Source organism: Leptonychotes weddellii, chromosome 11, assembly GCF_054177405.1.
Source record: "Leptonychotes weddellii isolate Sample4059 chromosome 11, ASM5417740v2, whole genome shotgun sequence".
In the NCBI taxonomy this organism is placed as follows: domain Eukaryota; kingdom Metazoa; phylum Chordata; class Mammalia; order Carnivora; family Phocidae; genus Leptonychotes; species Leptonychotes weddellii.
In genome coordinates this window covers 158,429-182,033 of record NC_138379.1, presented here as the reverse complement: position 1 = coordinate 182,033, position 23,605 = coordinate 158,429, and the positions used below count along the sequence as shown (strand labels likewise).

Here is a 23,605-nt window from a genome sequence, read left to right as displayed (position 1 = left end):
TCGGAGAGAAAGCTGCAAGCCCGACTGGGTCTGTGGTTACTGGCGCCTGTTGGTTTGCTCACCAGCCTCAAAGTCTCTGAAGGTAGCCCCCTGCATCCCCTTCTGACACCAGTGATGTTTTCCTTAAAAATAAAACTGCCAGTTATTTTACCAGCGAAATGGGCTTATTCAGAAATAGTAGAAAAACGCAATTTGGGAGAAGCAAGCTATGACAAAACCATAGACAATTCCCTAGGACGGAGGAGAGAAATGCTCTTTTATAGAGCAAGGGAGGGAGTTGGGAGGGCTGTTGTAAACTAGAAGTCCGCGGGAGTGAACTGGGAGCTGGAAGTGTGGCTTCTCATTGGCTGGGCTCTTACTAGCTCTCATTGGCTGGGATCTGCTCTAATTGGCTGAGCTGTGACTGGCTCTCATTGGCTGGGCTGTGCTCTCAACGGCGGGGCTGTGACTAGCTCTCATTGGCTGAGCTATGACTAGCTCTCATTGGCTGGGGTCTGATCTCATTGGCTGAGCTGTGACTGGCTCTCAGCTGTGGTCTCATTGGCTGGGCTCTGCTCTCGTTGGCTGGGCTGTGCTCTCAGTGGCTGGGCTGCGACTAGCTCTTATTGGCTGAGCTCTGACTAGCTCTCATTGGCTGATCTGTGCTCTCATTGGCTGGGCTCTGCTCTTATTGGCTGGGCTGTCCGGATGGGAGGACCCCCTCCTTCCTCCGTGGGCGCAGTGCACCCTGGGGTTCTTCCCGCTGGGAATGCAGAGGGCTGCGAGGAGGAAGTGGTGGGCGGGAGAGCTCCCCCTGCTGGCCTCCACTGCGTGTTGGTGAGGTTTCCTTTATTCTGTTTCACTATATATATTTAAATAGAAATATATTTACCTGGCTCTCCCTGCCAGGCCAACCCACCAAGCATGGGTCAGTCCCTGATCACTATGTCGAACCTCCCAAGAGGCCAGGCACCAATAAATGTGCCAGGAAATGCTGGCCCCAGGAGGTGTGCTCTCTGGCTTGTGGAACGGAATAAAGGAGACCTCGTGTAAGGTTCCTCAAAAAGTTGAAAATAGAGCTACCCTACGACCCAGCAATTGCACTACTGGGTATTTACCCCAAGGATACAAACGTAGTGATCCGAAGGGGTACATGCACCCCAGTGTTTATAGCAGCAATGTCCACAATAGCCAAACTGTGGAAAGAGCCTAGATGTCCATGGACAAATGAATAGATACAGAAGATGCGGTATATATATACAATGTAATATTACTCAGCCATCAAAAAATGAAATCTTGCCATCTGCAACGATGTGGACGGAACTAGAGGGTATTATGCTAAGTGAAATAAGTCAATCAGAGAAAGACAATTATCATATGATCTCACTCATATGTGGAATTTGAGAAACAAGGCAGAAGATCTTAGGGGAAGAGAGGAAAAAAACAGAAGAAACCAGAGAGGGAGACAAACTATAAGAGACTCTTAATCTCAGGAAACTGAGGGTTGCTGAAGTGGAGGGGGGTGGGAGGGATGGGGTGGCTGGGTGGTGGACATTGGGGAGGGTATGTGCTACGGTGAGCGCCGTGAATTGTGTAAGACTGATGGATCACAGACCTGTACCTCTGAAACAAATAATACATTATATGTTAATTAAAAAAAAAAAAAAGGAGACCTGGTGTAGAATGGAGTCAGGAGGTCAGCAGGCAGAGTGCTCATGCCCAGCCCTAGCTGTCAACTGCAGAGCCAACAGAAAGAGACACACCTTGCAGGTGGATACTACTTCACAGCCCCAGCAGGAGGAGACAAGATTTCCTCGAGCCAGGCAGTTGCCCAGCCAATGAGGAGCCACCACACATGCAGCTCCCAGTTTGCTCCCGTGGACTTCTCGTTTACAACAGCCCCCTAACCACCACCTTCCTCTCTAAGAGTTTTGCTCTCCTTTGTTCTGGGGACTTGCCTATGGTTTTGCTGTAGCTTGTTTGTCCCAGATTATAATTCTCTGCTCGGCCCAAATAAACTCATTTTGCTGGTGAAATAGCTGACAGTTTTATTTTTAAGGTTAACCAGCCTTCCAGGGCCTGGCTGCTGCCCAGCCCTGGGGCCACTCCACACCCCAGGCCCTGACCCCACCCACGTGGGCCTAGGCTGCCAAGTTCACTGTGGCCACCCGTCAAGTGGGTGGGCAAGTGAGGATAAATGAGGCAGGAGAGCACGGCCAGGGCTGCACCTTGGTCTCCATCCTGAAGGCCACAGGGAGGCATGATGAGGTCAGGGCCACCTGGCTGCATTGTGGGTGAGCTAAAACCGTGGTCCCCACTGCACTGGCTGACACATTGGGACTTGCTTTGTCCAGGGAAGTAATGCTGGACCCCAGTGCCTAGCCCAGGTCAGCTCCTGCCCACCGCTTCTTTCCAGCAAGCACCCCATAGGCCAGTTCCTCATCTTGCCCTGGGGGCCCAGAGCCATCCTTCAGGACCTCTCTTCTCCACCCCAGTTGGTGGCACTCAAATTCCCAGTGCCGTCCTGCCACTGTTGCTTCCTGGGTATGGGTGTTTCTCCTAAACTGTGCCGAGAGCCACCCCCTTCCTGCACGGAGAGGGCCACCACCTCTCCAGGGCACAGAAGCTGGACAGGACAGGGCTGGCCAGGGGCAGGCCAGATCCCATGAGCCTGTCCTGGGAGTGTGGAGGAGGGAGGGGGAGGAGGGTAGAGCTGGGATAGGGCCCATTATGGGTGGGGCCAGAGTGGAACTGGGCATGGGCTGGGCCGGATCCCCATCGGGTGCCCTCTGCCCTGTGCGCAGACCACATGTTAGTTAACAATTGCCACCAAGCTCTGGCCACATGCCAGTGAGAGTTCCCAATGCTTTACAAATGCTAACTATTGTGACCTTCACACCCCCTTGGGTTCTATTTTTAATCTCTGGCTGAGAGACTAAGACAGTGAGGCACAGAATGGTTGGTGACATTCCCCCCCGCCCCGCCCCCGCCCCGGCTCCTTCTTCCCCAATGGAACCTAGAGCTTCTCCCCTGACCCCCCCCCCCAATACTCTGCAAGGAGCATTCCACCTGCAGCTTTGCACTTGGGGCCTGATATGGTCTCACCTCCACCAGGCCCCTGTCTCGACCACTACCCTTCACTCCAGCTGCAGCCTTGCTCAACCGCTCCCTTCAGACACTCGTGGCACAGCTCGGGACGCCACAGGACTTGGGGACGTGGTCCCTGACCTGGTGCCTGGGACTTGCCCTTCCTGGGGAAGGGTGCAGAGGCTCTGACCCCTTCCTCAGCCACAGAGGTGATTGCCTGAGGCCCCAGGGCTCTAGGGGCTGTAAAGGCGGCCCGTTCTGGCCTTCCTCAGGAATAGTAAGCACACCCGAGCCGAAGATCTGGGTTGAAGCTTCCATGGGTGTGTCTTAGCCTCAGACCCCAAGGCTTCCCTATCCTGCAGGACTCACACTCCTGGTGGTAAACAGTGAAAAGACTAACAGCCGTGCTTTCTTAAAATGTCCTTGCAGGGAAGGGAGAGAAAGCTGTGGGTTTCTAAAGGAACAACAACAGTTGTTTCTGCTGCTAAGTTTGTCAAGGTGAGTGGATTCCGGAGAACTCTGCCACCTGCAGTTTTTTTTCCCAGGGCTGGTGGAGGGTTTGGGGGTCACTGTGCTGTCAGCTCAGGTGGGAGTGGCTCTCTGCTCCTTAAGACAGAAAACATTTAAGGCCCAGAGGTGTTGGGGGGCAGCATTTGGGAGACAGAATTGTCCCTGGGGTGAGGACATCAGGGGCTGGGGTCCCCACCCTGAAACCCTGGTATGACAGGCAAGGACCAGCCTCTGGCAAACCCCAGGAGCAGAGGCCCAGCCTGGGAAAGAATCTGCCCTGCAGGGGCCTGAGCACAAGGAGGTCTGCCACCCTAGACGGGCTGTCAGCCAGAGAGGCCAGAAGGGGCTGGGGGTATCTGGGACCAGCCCAGAGAGAACATGGGAGGCTGACCTGGCTATGAGCCTCTGAGAAGTATCCTCAGTGAGACTTTGAGTGTCTTTGGGCCACACCTGATACGGGAAACAAAGACAGAAGGAAATGTAGATAAAATTAAGTGTCCTTGTAACCTGCAGTCCATTGACATATACCTGAGACAGGCAGATTGTAACATTCCTCCGAGGTCTCAAGTTTTCTTTAACAAACCAAAGTCCTTTGGGAACTTTCTTCCTCTTTACTTCTTCCAACCCCAAGATAGAGAATCACTTGCTCCGCATAATCCCAGGGCAGCAGGGGCAGTAGCTCCTCCTGTCCACGGGCCTGTCCCTGCGCTTTAGTAAGACGTCTTGGCCGTTGGCTCTAGACCCCACCAACAACAACATTCCAAAACTGCATCACACCCAGGCCATTGGGGTAGGGAGGACAGATTCCCAAGGTGAGGACAAGGATACTTGTTCCTGCTTCGCCTGCTTGCAGGTTTTCACCTGGGGCACTCCTGGTGGCTTTGTCACCCTGACCTCCTCCACAGGGTGGCCACCAGCCCCCCAGTTAGAAGGAGTCTGAGACAGCCTTGGAGACAGCAGGAATGGGCGGCTGCCTCCACTTTGCCCTCAGAGGGAGGACGACAGGTGGGCAGGGTGCTCTGGAGCTCAGAGGAGGAAGGAAAAGGGATCTGGGTCCAGGATCCACAGGGGAAGAGCAGGAGGCCCATGCAGGCCCCGTTGTCTCCCCAAAACAGAGCAGGGTCAGCTCTGCCAGCAGCCGGGGTGGCCACACTGCCTGCAAAGGGCTGATCCACTGTACGGCAGCTTTTTCAGACGATGCATTCAAGACCAAGGCCAAGAGGAAGGCTGAGCCTGGGGAAATTAAGTCCATAATAGTAGATTTTAGTATCATCATAAAATAAATTTAATAATTAGGTTCATAAAAGTGATGTGTGTGTTGTAGAAAATTTGAAGAAAGCAAACAGGGAAGAAAAGCATAATCTCACCATCCACAGCTCACATCATTAAGCAGATATGAGCATAAGTATTAAATCCAATCTTCAGTATTTTAATACATTTTAACTTAGTTGAGACAACAAAATGTATACATGTTTGCAATCTGTGTTTCTTCACTTAGCAGTATAACATAAGCATTTTCCTATACTCTCATCACTCTTGGAAAGCATAATATTGTATGGCTGCTCAATCAGCATATGGATATACCGTGTTTGCTCAGACATTTCCCTATTGTTGAGCATCTAAGTGGCTTTTAATTTTTGCCTCAAAGGACATATTTATACACATTTTCATTATTTTTTTCCTTAGGATAGTTAGGACCAAATCATCAACGTTTTAAGCCTTCTCATTCTTTTTGCTGAATTGCTTTCCCAAAGGGCTGTCCCTGTTTTCTCTCCAGATGGCGCTGCATAGGGTCTGTCCTTATTTTCCACCCTGCATTAAGAGTAGGGCACCTTCTCCCGTGGGGCCAGGCCAGTGCTCCCCCAGCCAGGCTGGAGATGCGGTCTTTGCCCCAAGGGGCCACGGTGCCGGCTCTGGAGCAGCAAGGATCTGGATGTAACTTGACTTCCTTCAGGCCCTTGGAAGGTGGGAATGAGAAGCAGTGTCCCTGTGGCAATACAAACGGGATGCCAAGTAGAGACATGGAGACCCCACAGCTTTGTCGAGACCTGCAGCGGGGCCTGTGTCAGGGGAAACCCATTAGTGGGCGGTTTTAACACAATGCAATTGTAGATGCAGACATCCAGAGCCGGTGCGGTTGGGGACCAGGAGGAGACAGAGAGGCCAGGAGCTGGCTGGCAACCTAGACCTTGAGTTCGCATTGCTCATGCTCAAAAGCCCTTGCTGATTGTTTCCTGAACGCGAATAGGGCATCTGAGGCCCTTTGGCCTGTGCAGACGGCTGGGTGACCCTAGCATCCTTCTCTTCTTCCTTAGGAAAAGTGATCGATCATACTTCCCAGGCTTCCATGCAAGAAGGTGTGGCCATGTGACCATGTGCCAGGTGGAGCGCACCTCCTCCTTCCTCTCTCTGCTGGCTTGGATGTGGCTGTGACGGCCTGGAATGTTGGAATGTTGAGCAGCCGTTTTGAACCATGTGGTGGGACCAAGTGTTTAAGGTGACGGAGCAACAAGGCAAATTAATACTAGTCCTGGACTGGCCCACCCCAGATTTCATTTATGGGAAAAAGCAACGTATATGTTGCTATATATATATAGAGAGAGAGAGAGAGAGCGAGACTTGTTGAAGCCACTACCACTGGGTTTTCCATGACACCAATCTTCATGTATTTGTCCAGATTTGCTCCATCAGAGTCCCACAGGTCTTTGTTGGTCCCTCTCTTGTCTGCCACCTCATAGTTCAGTCCTGGTCCCTGCTGTTGTCACAGCCTGCCATGGGGTCCCCCAGGCAGAAATGTGGGTGGGGTTGGGCCATATTATCCCAGAGCAAATATATGTCAATGCTGGGTCTGAACCACAGGCTTGCATGGGCTGCATGATGCTCCCTGCCCCCCATGACATCAGGGGTGCCCCCTCATACTGTTCCATGTTTCCATGTGCCTTGTCCTGCTGAGCTTCTGTCCTGTGTCCTCAGCTTCAGAGCAGCTTCCAGAGCCTGGGTACCCCAAATCACTGTTGGGGGCATTCTGCATTCTGGTGGCCCAGAGCCTTCCCCAGCTGTTGCTTAGAATGCAGGATCCATGCAGCCCAGGGCCAGCTCTCTCCTCCCCCAGATGGGGTCCACAGAGCAGGGGCTCAGGGTGGGAGTTTATTCTTGGGGTCTGTCTCATCCCCAATCCTCCCTGCCCCAGTTTCTCCTCTAAGGGAATCAACACTGGACTCCGGGGGTGGGAGTCAAGGGCTGGATGCTCTGGAGGGGCCCTGGGGAAAGCGTGTCCTGGGGTCTGGAAGAGTGAAGGTGAGCAGGGAGCCAGGGATGTTGGGGAGTGCTCATGTGCCCCACCCATTCTGCTTCCCCCTAGGAGGGAGATGCCAATCTACCTCCATCTTACAGGGGAACCCCTCCTGCAGGTGAGGGCGATGCCCCCAGGTGTGGGCAGGGGTCCCCCCTGCTCCATCACCCCAGGAAGGTGTCAGAGAGCCCTGGGAACAGGGGATGGATGTTCCTTCCAGCCTGGGGCGTGGCTGCAGAAGGATCGCAGGGGAGCAGGAGGTGGAGGAAGAGGAGGAGGAGGGAGGCGGGAGAGAGGAAGGAGGGAGTGGTGAGTCCCAAGCGGAAGTCAGGTAGGACTCGCCCCGTGAGCCTCGCTGCCACACTCCAGTCCCGCCAGCCCCCAGCCAGACTCCGGGGCCAGCATGCAGGTGAGTCGGCTGTGCAGGGGTCCACACCTTTGGCCAGGACACGCCCCCCCAGGAGGCTCCACACCTGTGAAGCCCTGCCAGCTTCACCTGGAAAGTACCTGTGGGGGTTCCCTGCAGCCCTCAAGGCTGAGGTGAGGGTGGCCAGAGCTCAGACAGAGTCCCTGGGCTGGCTGGGGGTTGGAGCAAGACAGAGGGCAGCTTTCCTCCTGCCCAGCCAGGGATACTGGGGACCCCAGGCCAGGCCCTTAGAGCCTGTGTGAGACCTAGATGAGGAGAGCATGTCCATCCGCAGAACTTGCAGCTCTGCCCTGCAAAGGGAAAGGGGGCTCTGGCCTCCAGGATGGGCTGACCTGAGGTTGGGGAGGCCTGGGGAGGCCGAGGGTGGCTGGCTGAGCCCTCTGCTCCCTGGGACTCCTACCCCAGGCAGAGGTTGGGGGCTGACTGGGGGCTGTTGGATTCTGATCTGGGGGGGGCAGAGCAGGAGGCTATGGAGTCCCAGTGAGGTGGGCAGGAAAACATCCTGGGAAGACTTCCTTTCTCCCCTCTGTCAGGGAAGAAGTCATCCAGGCTGGGGCCAGTGCCTGGGTGGCCCAGGGAGGAGACCCATGCCGAGGTGGAGAGCGAAACCAGCCTCCCACTCAGCCTCCCTGAGTCCCTCCCAAGTGTGGGCCAAGCAGGTGGCCTCTCACTCCACCTTTGCCCAGGGCCTCCTCAGCCCTTCCAGAGCCAGCTCTGGCACCTGGCTGCTCAGGCTAGTGTATGGGCACACCTCAGCCTTAGCCCTGTCAGCCCCTTCCTTCCATGCCAGTCCCAAGCTGGGGTAAAGGGAAGACTTGGGGCTGCCTGGGGGGGTAGCACCTGGTTTGGCTGAGGCAAAGGACTCAATGCTTTGAAAGGGATATATGCAGGGGCACCTGGTGGCCCCAGCCCCTAGCTGGATCTGAGCATGCTCTTCCCCGCTCCAGTCCCTTCCACGGCTCCCCATGGCCCCCAGCTGCCTGAGCAGCCTCCATGATCCGGCTTCTGCCAACCCCCAGCCTCACCTCCTGGCAGCTCCCTTCTAGCTCTTTATGCCTCTGCCAAGCTCAAATGCTGAGTTCTGAGTCCCTGGGAGTACTAACTACCAAGTCCTTGGAGGTGCTGGGTCCTGAGTCTCTGGGAGGTCCTGAGTACCAAGTCCCTGGACACTGATTGCATGCTGCCTCTCAGGGCCTGTCCATACATATTTTCCTCTCCCAGGAATGCTGCCCCCACTTTATGGCCTCCTGCCAACCTCAGGCTCCAGGCTACCTCCCCTGCCAAGCAGCCACCTGCCTCTCCAGGCCCCTGTGTCTACTTACACCACACGCTGCCTATGAGGGCTGCACACAGAGCAGGCTGCATCATCAGTGAGGGTCTGGGGATGGATGGACGGATGGACACATGCAACGATGAACTGACAGAAGACAGATGGATAGCTGAAGAGGTGGAGGGATGGAGGGGGGATGGAGGCAAGGAGGGGCAGACAGGAGGGAGGGGCAGATGACCGGCTTCAGAAGTCCAAGAAGCAGAGCCAGGTGCAGGGGAGATTTGCTCAGGGAGGGTGGACTCAGGGCGTCTGGGCTGAGTGAGCAAGGGTGGGCTTTTCTGTGTTTGCACACTTTGGTGGGGGCAGGAGGGTCCCTTTGCTGGATGATGAAACTACAGCGTGCTCATGGGACCCAGTCAGAGGGTATGTTGTGACCTCGGGGTGAGATGTGCCATGGATAGTGAGGGGAGGCCTGAATACGTTCCTTTTGCTACGTGTGTGTCCATGTAGCCCACCTGATTGGGAGCTGGGTGACAGTCACGTCTGCACAGCAGTGTCCTCAGCCCCACTGGGGACCTGGAGGCCAAACTGGGAAGGGATGGACAGGGGCAGGACTCCCCCAGCTCTGACCCTTCATGTTCTGTGCTGTAGGGGAGGGAGCATCTCCTGGGACCTGCAGTGTCTCCAGAAGTCCCCTCCTTTGGAACTAGTGGATGAGCCCCCTGGGACTCTGGCCTGTGTTAAGCCTGGGCTCTGGCCCACTAGGTGCTTGGCCTGCAGGGGGTGGACGCTGGAAGGACTAAAGGGAGAACAATAGTGATCTCCCAGCCTGCACCCCTCATCTGTGCAGGAGCTTGCCTGGGATCTGCACAGGACAGGGAGAGCTGGGATCTCCAAGGCTAAGTGTGTCAGGACAGTCCCTGTACCTGCCCTGGGGGCCTGGGAGGCTGATGGACACTGGAGGTCCTGGAGATGGAGCCTGAGAGATGGAGGCACAGGGGCCCCAGACACCCTGCTTTGGGCAACACCGAGCAGTCTGCTTGGCTGGAGGTGGGGACGACTTCATGTGAGCCCAGTCCCCATCTGTGAAGGCCTCTCACCCTGGAGGACAGATGGACTGGTGGACAACCTGATCCTGGAGGCTGTGGCTGTGGCCATGGCCCACAGAGGGACTTGCATGCAGCAAGTGACCTTGGGGATGGTGAGCCCAGAGTACATGGGAAGCAGATTCTCAGAACCCGGTCCCGGTCTGGCTGTGGGGAGGGGGGCGGCTGGACTAGAGCTGGAGGGGGGTGACTCTGACCTGGCTGCCCCTGTGGCTGCCTGCCCATTGCCGAGGGCTGACCAGGTGCTGACCAGGTGTACATGTAACTTTGCCCTGGTGGTCCCTCTGTCTGGTGGCCAGGATCCATGGTCAGTGCCCATCAGATACCTTAGGTGGCATCAGGATCACATGCCAGCCCGTAGAGGAGGTCAAGTCGGCCCTTCCCAAGAGGCTCTGGGTAACTGTCCCAAAGCTGTGCAATGTCTCTGGTGGGGAAAGGGGTCGTCTGAGTCAGGACCTCACCAGGTCCAGCAGCCTCATTTCTGTGACCCGGTAAGGGCCTGCCTACCCCCACTGCCGGACCTTTGAGGGTCCCTCTGGGAGAGTCCCTTCTTCCCAGGCTCCCTCCTCCTGCCTGGATCCCAGTGTTCTGTCCAGTCTGCCTTCCCTATGTCATTCCTCCACACCCTGGGGACCCATCTCTCACCCCTGGTGGTCCTGCCTGTTCTTCAGCCTCAGGCCCATGTTGGGGTCTCTCCTTGCAGTCTCTGCCAGAGGAGCTCAGTTAGGGGTTGGGGGAGGGGTAGACAGGGAGAGTCTCCTCCAGGGTCCGAAGTCAAACACGTGAGGTCTTTCCTGCCAACGCAGGGGTCAGTTGCACTCACCAATTCCTCCAGCACAACACTTACTGAGCCCTATGGTGGGCAAGTCACAGAACCAGATGCTGGTGACCTGAATGCCCCTGTTCCCATGCAGTTGAGACTTCACTCTCTTCCCTGAGACAGAGGCACCTCAGCCCAGGGGCTCTCCCTGTCCTGCAAACCTGTGAACTGCAGGTTTCTCTTCTGGCCCGAGATGGGACAGAAGTTTTAAATACCACAAGCCACACCTGAGTGCTAGGGGCTTTGGGACCCGAGGCGCTGTCTGTATTAGCCCAGTCTTCAGGAGACCTGGCACCTGATGCCTCAGAGCCTGCCGTTCTGTGGTTGCACGTGATGCCATTTTCTGGCTTCTGTGATTGGGACAGAGGAGAGTGGGGCAGACCCAGGTCCCATCCTGGGGCCAGTAGTTCTGGTGTCCATGGGTGTGGGTGGGGAGTTGGACTGGGGTTGCAGGTTTTGAAGCAAATAAAAAGCAGATACCCAGTTAAGTTGAATTTTACATTAAACATTTCTTTTTTAGTATAAGTGAGTCCCATGCAGCAATTGGGACATGCTTATACTAGAAGGTATCTGCTGTTTATCTCAAATTCAAATGTGATGGGGCAGCCTGCATTCTACCTGGCTGCCCTCCAGGGCAGACTGGCCGGAGCGGTCCAGTGCGGCTGTGCGAGGGAGGCAGGCCTTGAGCTTGGCGGACTGAGGTTGCAGAGGGAAGGGGGAGTGGGTGGGGGTGCCAGCAGGGGCGGAGGCCTGGTGGTGGGCAGGTTGGAGAGGAGGGTGTGATGCTGCAGCCCACAGCCGTGGGCTACACTGAGCTCCTAAGCCGGGAGAAGGGCTGGGGTCACCCTGGGGCGGTAGGGGTGGGGGGCTGGCAGGAGGCCATGGCAAGAGCCCAGTGCCCACAGTGGGGTGGGCAGTGCTGAACTTGCCAGCCCAGTAGGCATGAGGTGGGGTGCTCTGATGGACCCGCCCCCTAGTGTGCCGCCCGCACCTGGATCCCTGGGATGTTGCAGGAGCCCTGTGCCTCCTGAGAGAGCTGCCCGCTGGGAGGCGAGCTGGGGACGCTCTCCCTGGCGCACACAGCATGCCGAGCGCGGCTCTGGGGCTGCAGGGTGCTTCCTGCAGCCAGGCAGAAAAAGGTGGGCAGTCTTGCCTGAGGGCACACAGTGCTGGTAACCCAGGCTCTGGGCTCCAAAGCCAGTGTCTCCTCCACTTCAGCCTGGAGCTCCCCCACTGTGACCTGACTGCCCTGCCCCCCACCTCCTGCGCCCCCACCCCCCAGCTCTGGGGCCCACGACGAGGCCCTGGGCACTCTGGGTCAGCCTCGCAGCCTGCTATCTGCCCGCCAGGAGTGGGTGAAGCCTGAGCTCCGCCCCCGTCCCCACTTGTGCAGTTTTAGCCCTATGCCCTCTGCCCCGCTTCCCCTGATGCCACGGTCCTATCGCCTGGGGCTCTGGTCAAAACGAAGAGCCCCACATGGCCGCATGGACTCGGACGTCACCGGCTCTTCCCCTTGTGTCCTTTCCCTGTGCCCGGGTCTGTGCAGGATCCCGCTTGAGGCATTTAACTTCGCGTCTCCTTGGCCCCCTCCCGTCTGTGACAGTTCCTCTGTCCCTCCTTGTCCTTGGCCATCTGACTCTTGAGTCTGATGTTTTCTCAGGCTGAGACAGGACTGTGTGTTTTAGGGAGGGGTACAGACTACCCATCACATCCTGTTGGCACGGTGGTGGGGGGCCCTAACAGCTAAATTATATCACTGGGCCCTAGACCTTCATCACCTGGGGTGGGGCCATCTGCTGGGGTTCTCTCTTTCCCCTTCCCACACTTTCTTCATTAGTCATTAAGTCCCCAAGGGAGGGTCTGGGGGGAGGAAGAGAGAACTCGTGACATCCATTAATGCTGCCACGATACCGACAGATAGTCGGGAGAGGCTTGGAAGCTGTGTACACAGCCGGTTCCTCCTTAAGGTTCTGCCCCGAGTTTAGCGTCCATCTGTCTGTCCCAGATGTGCCTACAGCACTTACTCCTGCAGGATTCTCACTGGACTTACTGTTACTAAACTCAGAACCATGTGACGTTGGTCCCCAGTGGCCCATGTGTGGCGGCAGCCCACCCTCCTTCCTGCTGCGTGGTCTTCCACTGTGCGGGGCAGCACGGTGTCTTCGTCCATCCACATGCTGCTGGGAATTTGGATTATTTGCACAAATTTTATATGAAATAAGCTACTGTGAGCATCCTCTTCCTTGTGTTCAGGGCTGGATGGGCCGGGCTGGATGGCCTAGAATGTTAATATTGTTTCCCCAATTCATGCATGACAGGGAATCTGTTGACTTCGATGCTGTCAGGCCATTAAAATGCCTGTGACCAAAAGGGCAGAAGGTGATGCCTCTGGCCACCGGACCTCCAGTTCCCGCTCTTCTATTTGCTGCTTGTCTTTTCTGAAGGATCTCAGAGCTCTTTGCTGATATTTCTAAACAGAACTTTGCTGGAGTCACCTAGTGCCTCCCCACCCATCGCCCTGCTCATCATGATCCTAGCACTGAGCCCCACCTGGGGCTACCTACTTGTTCAGTTGTGGTCCTGCCCCCAAGCTTTGTGTTTGCCCCCTCGGTGCTGGAGTACCTGGCCTGGGAGGTGTTCTGCTGCAGGAATGAGCCCCATCCTTCCATCTACCCTCTGCCCCCAGGGTGAGGAGAGCTGCCAGATCCTGGCGGGGACTGAAGGGGACAGCTTCCCACTGATGGAGATCAACACTGGTGAGGTGAGTCTCTACCTGGGCCCCTCCCAGACTAGGTCCCACCCTTGGCCTGTTCCCTGTGCCAGCCTCAGCCCCACACCTTCCTCCAGACCGAGGCCTCTGAGCAGTGGGATTACGTCCTTGTGGCTGACCACCGCACCCAGAGAAATACCAGGCAGGCCCAGCAGCAGCAGCAGTTCCTGGAAGAGCTCAAGAGAAAGGGCTTCCATTACAAGGTGGGCTGGCTGAGGGCCTGGCTTGGTGTGGAGCATGGGGGACTGGGCCGCTGGGGTCACGGGGGCCAGGTGTGTCCTGGGGCGGGGTCTGGAGATATGGCTGTGGCCTTGTGCCTGAAGTCAAAGGGACAGGCCAGTGGCTGTGGACAAAGGGGGGAGCTTCCGAAGTGGAGTGGAGGTCCCCAAGCGCCCTCCCACCCCCAGATGATAGAGGGCCACAAGAAGGTGTTCTTTGGGATCCGAGTGGACAGCAGGATCTTTGGCCTGTATTGCAAACTCCTCATGGAGCCTGAGGGTCCTGCCACCAGAGTGCAGCCTGCCAGGCCACCCTCCGTCCCAGCCACCACCAGGTGAGAGCCTGGCCAAGACCTGGGGCCGGGAGGACCGCTGCCCACCATGCTTCTGGTCCAGTCAGGCTTGCAGGCATGGTGTTAGGTCAGAGGTCCCGGGGCAGAGATCTGAGCCTGAGTGTCCATGTCTGTGATACGGGATAAAGATAGTTCTCGCTTCTTGGAGTGTTCTGAAGCTTATGTGTGACTATGTTTCCTGAAGGGTGGGCAGGATTTGGACAGGCCAGGAGGACCTCCCAGTGGTCCCTCCTAGCTTTGAGGTCATCTCCCCAAGACCTGGGATGTGGGTCCCGACCTCCCCTCTCCAGACCAAATGCCCCTCCATGGACATCTGTCCCCAGCCTCCCAGGCACCCAAGCCTCTTCTCTCCAAGCACCTCCTTTTCCCCGCTGACCCTCCAGCCTTCTACACCGCTCCACCCACCCTCCCCACATCCCTCCTCTATCACCTGTCTTGCCTTGGCCCAGGCCCCTCTGAGCTCAGCTGGGGCCTGGTCAGTTGGAGACTGGCAAAGAATGCCCCTGGAATTTGAATATGAGCAACAGAGGGGGCCTCCTGTGAATGCGGGAGAACTGGCTGGTCTCCGGGAGGTGCAAGGGGACGGTGGTACCTTGACAGGGCCTGGGAGGAGCAGGCTGGGAGAGTGCCCTGGGACGTCAGAGGGACCATGTCTTACAGGAAGCTGTTCTGGAAGAGTGTGGCTCTGCAGTCAAATGTCTGGCTGTGCCACTTCCTGGCTCTGTGGCCTTGGGCAGGTTACTCAACCTCTCTGAGCCTCCATCTCTCCGTAGGGAAAATGGCTCACCGGCTATAAGGATTTGTGCATATAAAGGCATAGGGTGTGCTCTGGATGTGTGGGGGCCCAGGTGGGAGGTGTGATAGGAGGTGTGTGGGGGTTGTCTAGGCCAGTACCTGGGAGGGGATGGCGTAGGACTGAGCATTAGGCGGGGAGGTCCTACCCCCAAAGGAGCCCCATCCTGGAGCCATGGGGCAGCTAGGCCACAGGGGGACTCAGAGGGGTGGGGGAGGGCTCCCGGATGAGTCCTAGATTCTGGGCTCTGCTCAGGCAGTAAGGCAGGCAGGCTGGAGGCTTCACCAGGACACAGAGGGGCCTGGGACCTGGCCAGACAGAGGGTGGGGTCCACCCAGGTGAGGCAGAGTCATCCTGAACCAGTTCTTGTGTTCCAGAATCCGAATTGTCAACTTTGTACTAAACAGCAAGACGGCAGCTGGTGGTAAGGACAGGATGGACAGGTGGCCTATGCAGCCCACCAGAAGGGGTGTTGACGTGGGGAGAGCGGGCAGGGCTCCCCCTCACCCCTACTCCCCTCTGACCCGACTCCCTGTGACCACCAGACACATTAGAGGATTTGGTGAAGAGTGGGGTCTTTGAGACCAGATTCGCCCTGCACAAGGTGAGGGGTGGGCCAGCTGGGAGAGGGCTTGAGGATGGGACCAGAGGCAGGAAGCTCTCACCGTCTGTCACTTGTGCTCAGGGGGAGGAAGACCTAAAGAAGAAATGGGCCCGGTGGAGAAACATGTTCCACCCCCAGCCGATTGATGATATCAGGTGAAACGGCCCCAGACAAATCACCCGTGCCCCCAGCAGACAGATGTGTCTGTGCTCCTCGGCCAGACACACGGATGCTGTTACGCCCCTTGCCCCCACACGGGGCTCGCCCCACTCAGGCACTGGCCGGCGGGGCACCTGGGTGGGGGTGGCCCTGATGGGCAGCTCTGCCGGCAGGGACTACTTTGGCGAGAAGGTGGCCCTGTACTTCGCCTGGCTCGGCTGGTACACCTACATGCTGGTGCCCGCTGCAGTGGTGGGCCTCATCATCTTCCTGAGCGGCTTCTCCCTGTTCAATGCCAGCCAGATCAGGTCGGGTGGAGGGGCGAGGCCGGAGCGGGGGGCGGGCCCAGATGGGGTCGTCTGGGGAGAGCTGCCACCTGCCCCGTCCTTGCCCCCACAGCAAGGAGATCTGTGAGGCCCACGACATCCTCCTGTGCCCTCGCGGCGACCACAGCCGTCGGTACCAGCAGCTCTCGGACACCTGCACCTTTGCCAAGGTTTGCCGCCCCGGGGGCTCCGCTCCAGCCTGTCTTCCCGGAGGAGGGGAAGCTGAGGGTCTGCCCCTGCAGAGTTGGGCTCACGCGTCCCCGCTGGGGGCGTGGTGCACGGCGAAGGGCCGCCCCCAGCCGCGTGCGCCCTTCTCCCCAGCTCACGCACCTCTTCGACAACGAGGGCACCGTGCTCTTTGCTATCTTCATGGCTCTGTGGGGTGAGTCGCCGTGGGCACTTGGGGGGGCCAGTCCTGCCGCTGCGCCCATGGCGCCAGCCCCACCCCCACCCCAGGAACACAGGGTGGCTCGCCTCTTTGCTCCCGTCTGCAGCCACTGTGTTCCTGGAGATCTGGAAGCGGCAGCGGGCCCGTGTGGTCCTGCACTGGGATCTGTACATGTGGGACGAGGACCAGGTGAGGTGGCGGGTGACCCAGGGGCTGTCTGGGCACCTTGTGCGGCGGTGCCGGCCTGCGTCTGCCTCGTCCCAGGCAGGTGTCCCCGTGTCTGAGGCATGTCTGGTGCGCTCCACAGGAGGAAATGGCGCTTGAGCTCATTCACTGCCCTGATTACGACCTCCGGCCACAACAGCACTCCTACCTGAGAAGCACCGTCATCCTCGTCCTGTCTCTGTTCATGGTACTCGTACAGAACCTGTGGTGGGGCTGGAGACCTGGGCAGGGGACGGCCGTCCTGAGGAGCCCTGTCCTGGCCGCCCCTCCACAGATCTGCCTTATGATCGGCATGGCCCACCTCCTGGTGGTCTACCGTGTGCTGGCTGCCGCCCTCTTCAATTCCACCTTGCTCTTCCAAGAAGAGCAGGTGACCACAGCCGTGGTGGTGACCGGGGCCCTGGTCCACTACGTGGCCATCCTCATCATGACCAAGGTGGCTGGGCGGGGATAGAGGGAGGACGGGGCAGGGGGAGGGTCTCCCCTGAGGCCCAAAGTAAGCCCTCTGGTTTCCCCTCCTGCAGGTCAACAAATATGTGGCTCTGAAGCTTTGTGACTTTGGTGAGAGGGGAACCTGTGGGGAGGGGGGTGCAGGAAAGGGACAGGAGGACTCAGGGCTGGGGTCTTGGATCCCCAGACAGGGAAGGGAGCCCTTTCTGCTGTCTCGACTGCCTCTCCCACCTGACAGACAGGTGAGGGTTGTGGGTGTCCCTGAGTTGTCAGGATAGGGACAGGTCAGGGATGGGCGAGGGACAGCCCCACATCTCATTCTAGAGAAGCCCAGGACCTTCTCAGAGCGCGAGAGCAAGTTCACCATCAAGTTCTTCACTCTGCAATTCTTTGCTCACTTCTCGTCCCTCGTCTACATTGCCTTCATCCTGGGCAGGTAAGAGTGGCCCACTCCCACTGCCTCATCCACCATTTAGTCCCCCCCTTTAAAGTGGAGATACCTGCTCGTCTTTGTTTTTGCTCAGGGGTACCTGGGAGGCTCAGTCGGTTAAGCGTCTGCCTTCAGCTCAGGTCATGATCCCAGGGTCCTGGGATTGAGCCCCGCATCGGGCTCCCTGCTCAGCGGGGAGTCTGCTCTCCCTTTCCTCTCCGCTCATGCTCTCTCTCACTATCTCTGTCGCTATCTCTGTCTGTCACTCTCAAATAAATAAATAAAATCTTTAAAAAAAAATTCATGCTCAGAACAGTTGGACACCCAATATAAAAATGTGTGGCAGAAGCCCACAGTGAACCCCCAGCTCTCTACTCCCCATGCCCAGAGGTGACCCCATAACCATTGCGTGGGTCTTCCCAGAATTTTTCACACATTCAAGTACACACACATATACACCAGTTGACGTACATGGTTTTGTCCTGTAAATCATTTTATCTTCTCATTATACTGAAATGTACTGTGGGCATCTCCCACATATGCATGGATGGCGAGGCCTCATTTTAAAAACCACACCATGAGCCTTAGTTTGCAGGATGTGCTGGAATTTATTTTATCAGCTCAGTTGGTGGACATTTGGGTAATTTCCAACATTGAGCTTTGTAAAGCTAAAATGAGTGTTTCATATAACACAAATGGACTTCCCCTCTTCTTTCTTATTAGTGAAATCAACATTTTTTTGGTTCAATCAATATACTGAATTTTGTTCTGAAGAAAATAATTGCTCCATTTGTTCTGTATATTTGCTTAAATTGCATAAGACACATACATATTGCCAATTAATTCCAAACTCCAGTGGAACTTTAAAAAAAACCCAAGTCCTCCAAGTATGTTCAAAGACATGAGGCAGTCCCTAGACCCCGGCTGTCCTCTAGGACACCTCTAGGTGTCCACCCCTCCCCTTGGGGCTGTGTGCACCTGTTCATCCTGGGAGCCCTTCACTCTCTACTGTGTAGGAGACCCCAGGTTTCCCAGGGGCTTCCCGAGGAAGGGTACAGAGGAAATCAGATGCCCTTATTGAGGGCCTGATGGAGTGCTTGCTGGAGGTAGACTTCTTCCAACTCTAATCTCACCAAGCCTATCCTCTGAATCTCTCAGCGGGTGTCTTGGTGGGTCTTTTTCATTGGACTTGAACAATTCACCTCTCCCTCCTCTGCCTCATCAACACCTGTCTTGGTCCTAGATTATCTCCACCTCCACACAAGTATCCTGTCCCATTCCTTTCAAGGAATGTTCTCCCCACCACACCCAATGGCTGGCCCTCCTACTTCTGCTCCTACTTCTCCTCTCTCTGGTCCTGCTTACCCCTTCCCGGATGCTGGCTTCTCCTCTTCTCCCGATCTCTCGATGTCACAACGTCCTGCTGTTCCCATGACTTCAGGTGCCGTCTCAAACACCATCCAGACACACCAGTGAGGCCCACACTCCTGTCTCCAGCCCAGACCTCTCCCTGGAGTCCAGACTCCCAGGTCCAGCTGCCTCTCATCTCCCCTCAGATGCCCTACGGGCACCCCAACCTTACCGTGCCCACAAGCTTGTCCACAGTCTCCCTCTTCCACGTGGCAGCTCCACCTTCCTGTTGCTCAGCCCAGAACCCGGGTCCCCCAGATTCCCCACTTCCTCTCTGGTACAATGCACTTGTTTGCCCCATCTCTACTGCAAGGGTGGCAGCTCCCTGAGGGGAGCACGGGGGCTTGACGTTGCCGAGTCAGCACCTGCAGCAGGCCTGGCATGTGGAATTGATATCGGTCACATGGAAAGAAATTCCCAGGCACTTGCTGGGCCTGGAGCCTTGGGGCCTTCAGCTCTGAGTGATTTTCACGCATCTTGTGTCTTCGGTTCCCTCTGCTCCCCTCTCCGGAATTCTTTTTGTTTGGAAACTGGGCCTTCTGGTTTTCTTTGCTTTTTTTCCCCTCCCATTTTTTTTTTTTAGATTTTATTTATTTATTTGAGAGAGAACGAGCAGAGGGGAGGGGGGAGGGACAGAGGGAGAGAGAGAAGCAGGCTCCCCGCTGAGCAGGGGCCAGACATGGGGCTCAATCCCAGGACCCTGGGATCATGACCTGAGCTAAAGGCAGACGCTTTACCAACTGAGCTACCCAGGCGCCCCTCCCCTCCCATTTTTTGTTCCAGATTCTGGGAGTTTTTCTCCACTCTGTTTTTCAACCTTTCAGTTGAATGTTTTACTTCTGCTCATGTTCTTCAGTTCAGGGCACTCCTTTGCGTAATTCCTTCACAGCCTCGTCTTTGTGGCACCGGGACGCCATGGCTTTTCTTGTCTGAGGATCTTGTCTCTTTTTTCTCTTCTATTCTGGTATTGCTTTTTTTCCTTCCAAGTTTCTTTCATGCTCTTTCTTTAATTGGTCTCTGATTTTGGTGTTAGAGGCTTTCCCTAGATGTCACCTGTCCATAATTGAGAAAGGTGTGTGCCAGAGTTTTTGCTCTGGGCCGCGTCTCTCCCGTGAGGACCTCTTGCTCTGTCAGACCCCTGCCTGGAGGCAGAAGGACACTTGTTCACTGTTGGTCGGAGCTCAGCTGGGGAAGGGACAGTGCGGGGTCTCAGAATCCACTGGCCCAACCCTACAATCCGACTCTTTGGTGGTTCAACCCCTTAGAAGTGAGCCTCTGTCTCCCTGACCATTGACCGCAAGCCCCACTCTCTGTCCTTCTGCTCCACCCCCACCCAGTCCGAAGCAAGGTCCTGCCCCCCTCCTCCAGCCTAACTGTCCTTCCTAGGATCAACGGTCACCCTGGGAGGTCTGTGCGCCTGGCGGGGCTGTGGAAGCTGGAGGAGGTCAGTCTGTCCTGGACACCTTGCCGTTCTGCCCCTCCACTCCCTCCCTCCCAATCCCACAGCCCTGCCTCCCTGCACCTGACCTCCCACCTTTGACCCCCGCAGTGCCATCTCAGCGGCTGCATGATGGACCTGTTCCTGCAGATGGCCATCATCATGGGTCTGAAACAAACACTCAGCAACTGCATGGAATACCTGGGCCCGTGAGGACCACCCTCCTTCCCCAGGGCTCTCCTGGTGCCCCCCTCACCCCAGGGAGCCCTCGAACACACAGGAACCCCTCCTGTCTCCACATCTCCCAGAGCCAGCAGTTCTGAAGGGCCCCTCCGCCCCCAGCACCCCTCCCTGTTCCCCACTTGTTCTCATCACCCCTTAGGTGGCTGGCTCACAAATGTCGCCTGATGCGGTTCAAGCTGAGCCGCGCGACCGGGGACCCCGAGCTCAGGCGCTTACAGTGCAACTACCTCCTGAACCCAGTCAACACCTTCAGCCTTTTCGATGAGTTCATGGAGATGAGTACGTGGGGTGGTTGGGGGCAAGGCCTGATAAGCAGCCAGTTCCCGGCCAGGTCCTGGGGGACTGGTGGGTGGAGGGGGCGGGAACTCTGGCGTGTGGCGTGCCCCACAGCGCAAGATGACAACCCCACACCTCCTCCCAGTGATCCAGTATGGCTTCACGACCATCTTCGTGGCCGCCTTCCCACTCGCCCCCCTGCTCGCACTCTTCAGCAACCTTGTGGAGATCCGCCTGGACGCCATCAAGATGGTCAGGCTGCAGCGGCGGCTGGTGCCCCGCAAGGCCAAGGACATCGGTCAGGGGCCCGACCGGGTGGCGGGGAGCAGGGGCACTCCAGCCAGGGGTGGGGCGGCGAGGGATGCTGGGACCAGATCATGCCAGTTCCCTTGAAATAATCTCTCCAAGACTAGCCCTCTCACCCCATAGACAGCCCCCAGCCCTTCCTCAGGCTCTGCCTAGGATGGGAGTTGGCCTTGAGGGGGTGGTGCTCAGGCAGGAAGAGGCAGGGCTGGTGTGCATCTTACAGGATCCAGCTGAAGGAACTGTGGCCGCCTTGGGGGGCCCAGGCAGAAGAGCTGGGCTCTGAGAGCAGAGAGCTGAAGGAAGGAGGGGTCCAGCAGCTGGGGGCAGGGACTAAGAGCAGGACTATGACATGGCCTCTGTCACCCAGACTGTCCTCGCTGACGGGCCGGGTGTGAGGGAAGAACAGAGTGGATGGGGTGCTGGATGTGGGCAGAGGGAGAGAGAAGTATGAGTAGGAGGGAGGCCCCAGTCTTGGGCCCAGGTTAAGGGGTTCTGACCCCAGAGTGGAGTAAGCTTGGGAGCAGCTGAGGGGTTCAGGCAGAAGATGGGGGTCAGGGGAGACCTGAGCCCCTCCTGGTCCACGTCTGTATCAGTGAAGGCTGCCGACGGCTGCCATGAGCAGTGGCATGGGCAGAGGTGACCAGGCCCCATGACCATCCAAGGTCCCAGCCTTGGGCATGGTGGCTGGAGGTGGGGTGGGCAGTGCCAGTGGATCAGGGCTTGATGAACCAGATGCCTCACCCCACTGCTGTGGCCCAGGGACCTGGCTGCAGGTGCTGGAGACCATTGGCGTGCTGGCCGTCATTGCCAATGGAATGGTCATCGCCTTCACGTCTGAGTTCATCCCCCGAGTGGTGTACAAGTACCGTTATGGCCCGTGCCGACAGGGGGCCCAGCCTGCAGTCGAGTAAGGGGGCGCTGGGGGAGCCTCAAACTGTCGAGACCCCTGGGAAAACTGGCCCAGCCACACAGCTCAGCCCTAGGGGAGCCCGGGGGAAGGGCTTGATGCTGCCAGTATTATCTGTGGTTGTCATGAGTCTGGGCGTGGGGGTGGCCCTGCCCCCCATACCAACCTGCAGACTGCAGGAGTGCTGGGACCGCAGTCGGGGAGTTAAGGTCCCAGAACCAGATGTTTTCTGAGCGGGCCCCACCGGAATGACTCCCTCCCAAAGTCAAACCTTTGGGGCTGCTCCATAGGAGAGGGCAGAATGGTTTCCTTACCCAGCGCCTCCAGCCCTCCAAAGGACCACTGTACCTACAGACTGGGTTTCCAGGGGTCTTCCCCTGGAAGGCTCCCCTAAATTCCTGGAGGGAAGGCAGGCACCCTGAGTCTCTTCAGGCGCACCCCCTCGCCCCTCTCCCGTGCAGAGAAGTGAAGGAGGCCTTCTGTACTATGGCCCACCCTGCAGCCCCCACCACACAGGGATTAGCTCCAAGAAAGCACCCTGGAGCCTGAAGGGGCCACACCCTGCAGCCCTCACCTGCCCGGGGCCTTCTCTTCCTTCCCCCAGCTGCCTCACAGGCTACATCAACCACAGTCTGTCTGTGTTCTACACCAAGGACTTCCAGGACCCCATCCAGATAGAAGGCTCAGAGAATGTGACTGAGTGCAGGTTTGGAGCCCCCCCCCATCCCCCATGAGCATCCTCTGACCTCCTGACCCCTGACCTCAGTTACTTCCCCACCCCAGGTACCGGGACTACCGCAACGCTCAGGACTACAACTTATCTGAGCAGTTCTGGGTCCTCCTGGCCATCCGCCTGGTCTTCCTGATCCTCTTCGAGGTGGGCCAGAAGTGGGGGAGGGGCCCCAAGGCAGGGGCAGCTCTCTCAGCCCTCCTCCCTGGCCCCCAACCCCTCAAGTCCCAGCTGGGTCTGCCTTGACCTCTCCGGCCAGCCCTTGTGCCCTGCCCCCCAGCACGTGGCTTTGTGCATCAAGCTCATCGCTGCCTGGTTCATGCCTGACGTTCCTCAGTCGGTAGAGAACAAGGTTCTGGAGGAGAAGTACCAGACGCTCCGGGAGAAGATGTGGTATGGGAGGCAGAGGCCAGGCTGGGGTAGGGCCAGGCCCCAGGCCTGAGGGAGGGCCATGGCCCTGATCCCCAACAATGCCATTCCTGCCTCCAGCTCCAGCCCCAAGAGCACAGAGGTGTAGGAGACCCAGAGCTGGTCAAGAGGAACTGGCGCCCAGGAGCTGAGACTCAGAAGCACTCCCTCCACCTCCCCCCAACCCCCACTCACGGCATATCGGGGTCCCGGGAGGCCGGTGCACATGTGGGGAAGTCTGTGTATATATGGGGGTCTTGGAGGGCCCGTGTGTGTTTTAGGTGCTTGTGAGCAGCACGCTGTGGTCTGTGAGGCCCGTTCCGTCTGTTAGGGCTCAGACTTGATACAGACCTGACTTGAACTCTGACTTACCCCTGCCACCCACAGAACTGGGGTGGGGGTGCCTCTCAGCAGTCACAACACAGGAAAACCAGCCTAGTTTCCTGAGCCTCCCTCTGACTTGTGGGACCCAGATCCTGCCCCACTGCCATCCTGGCTGGTCAGGGGGCCCTGACCCCACCTCTCTGGCTCCCCTCAGCCTGCAGAACTTTATATAATAAAATGAAACCTTTTTGTATCAATTCTGGGCCTCTGGTGGATTGTGTTTGTTCTCTGATGGGAAGCCCAGATGGGAAAGGTCTGGAATGTGGTAGCCTCCTGGTCCTCATCTCGCGTTCCTT

General features: G+C 57.3%; 1 protein-coding gene across 2 annotated transcripts; it reads left to right on the top strand.

The window, feature by feature from the left end:
- The first annotated feature begins 6,788 nt into the window (after positions 1-6,788).
- Positions 6,789-23,506, top strand: ANO9 (anoctamin 9). 2 transcript variants are annotated; one of them, XM_081797464.1, is made up of 24 exons: positions 6,793-7,277; positions 13,178-13,252; positions 13,339-13,464; positions 13,669-13,814; positions 15,003-15,049; positions 15,171-15,229; positions 15,311-15,384; positions 15,562-15,696; positions 15,788-15,884; positions 16,036-16,096; positions 16,209-16,291; positions 16,410-16,514; positions 16,602-16,763; positions 16,852-16,888; positions 17,102-17,213; positions 20,004-20,061; positions 20,167-20,264; positions 20,438-20,577; positions 20,720-20,872; positions 21,640-21,787; positions 22,392-22,493; positions 22,571-22,664; positions 22,798-22,910; positions 23,007-23,506. In XM_081797464.1, the coding sequence occupies exons 1-24, from the start codon at positions 7,272-7,274 to the stop codon at positions 23,032-23,034; spliced, it is 2,259 nt and encodes a 752-aa protein (XP_081653590.1). In that variant the 5' UTR covers positions 6,793-7,271; the 3' UTR covers positions 23,035-23,506. The 2 variants fall into 2 exon arrangements, with proteins under 2 accessions (XP_030876380.1, XP_081653590.1); XM_031020520.2 differs by having other exon boundaries at positions 6,789-7,277; positions 22,798-23,506.
- The last annotated feature ends 99 nt before the right edge of the window (positions 23,507-23,605 follow it).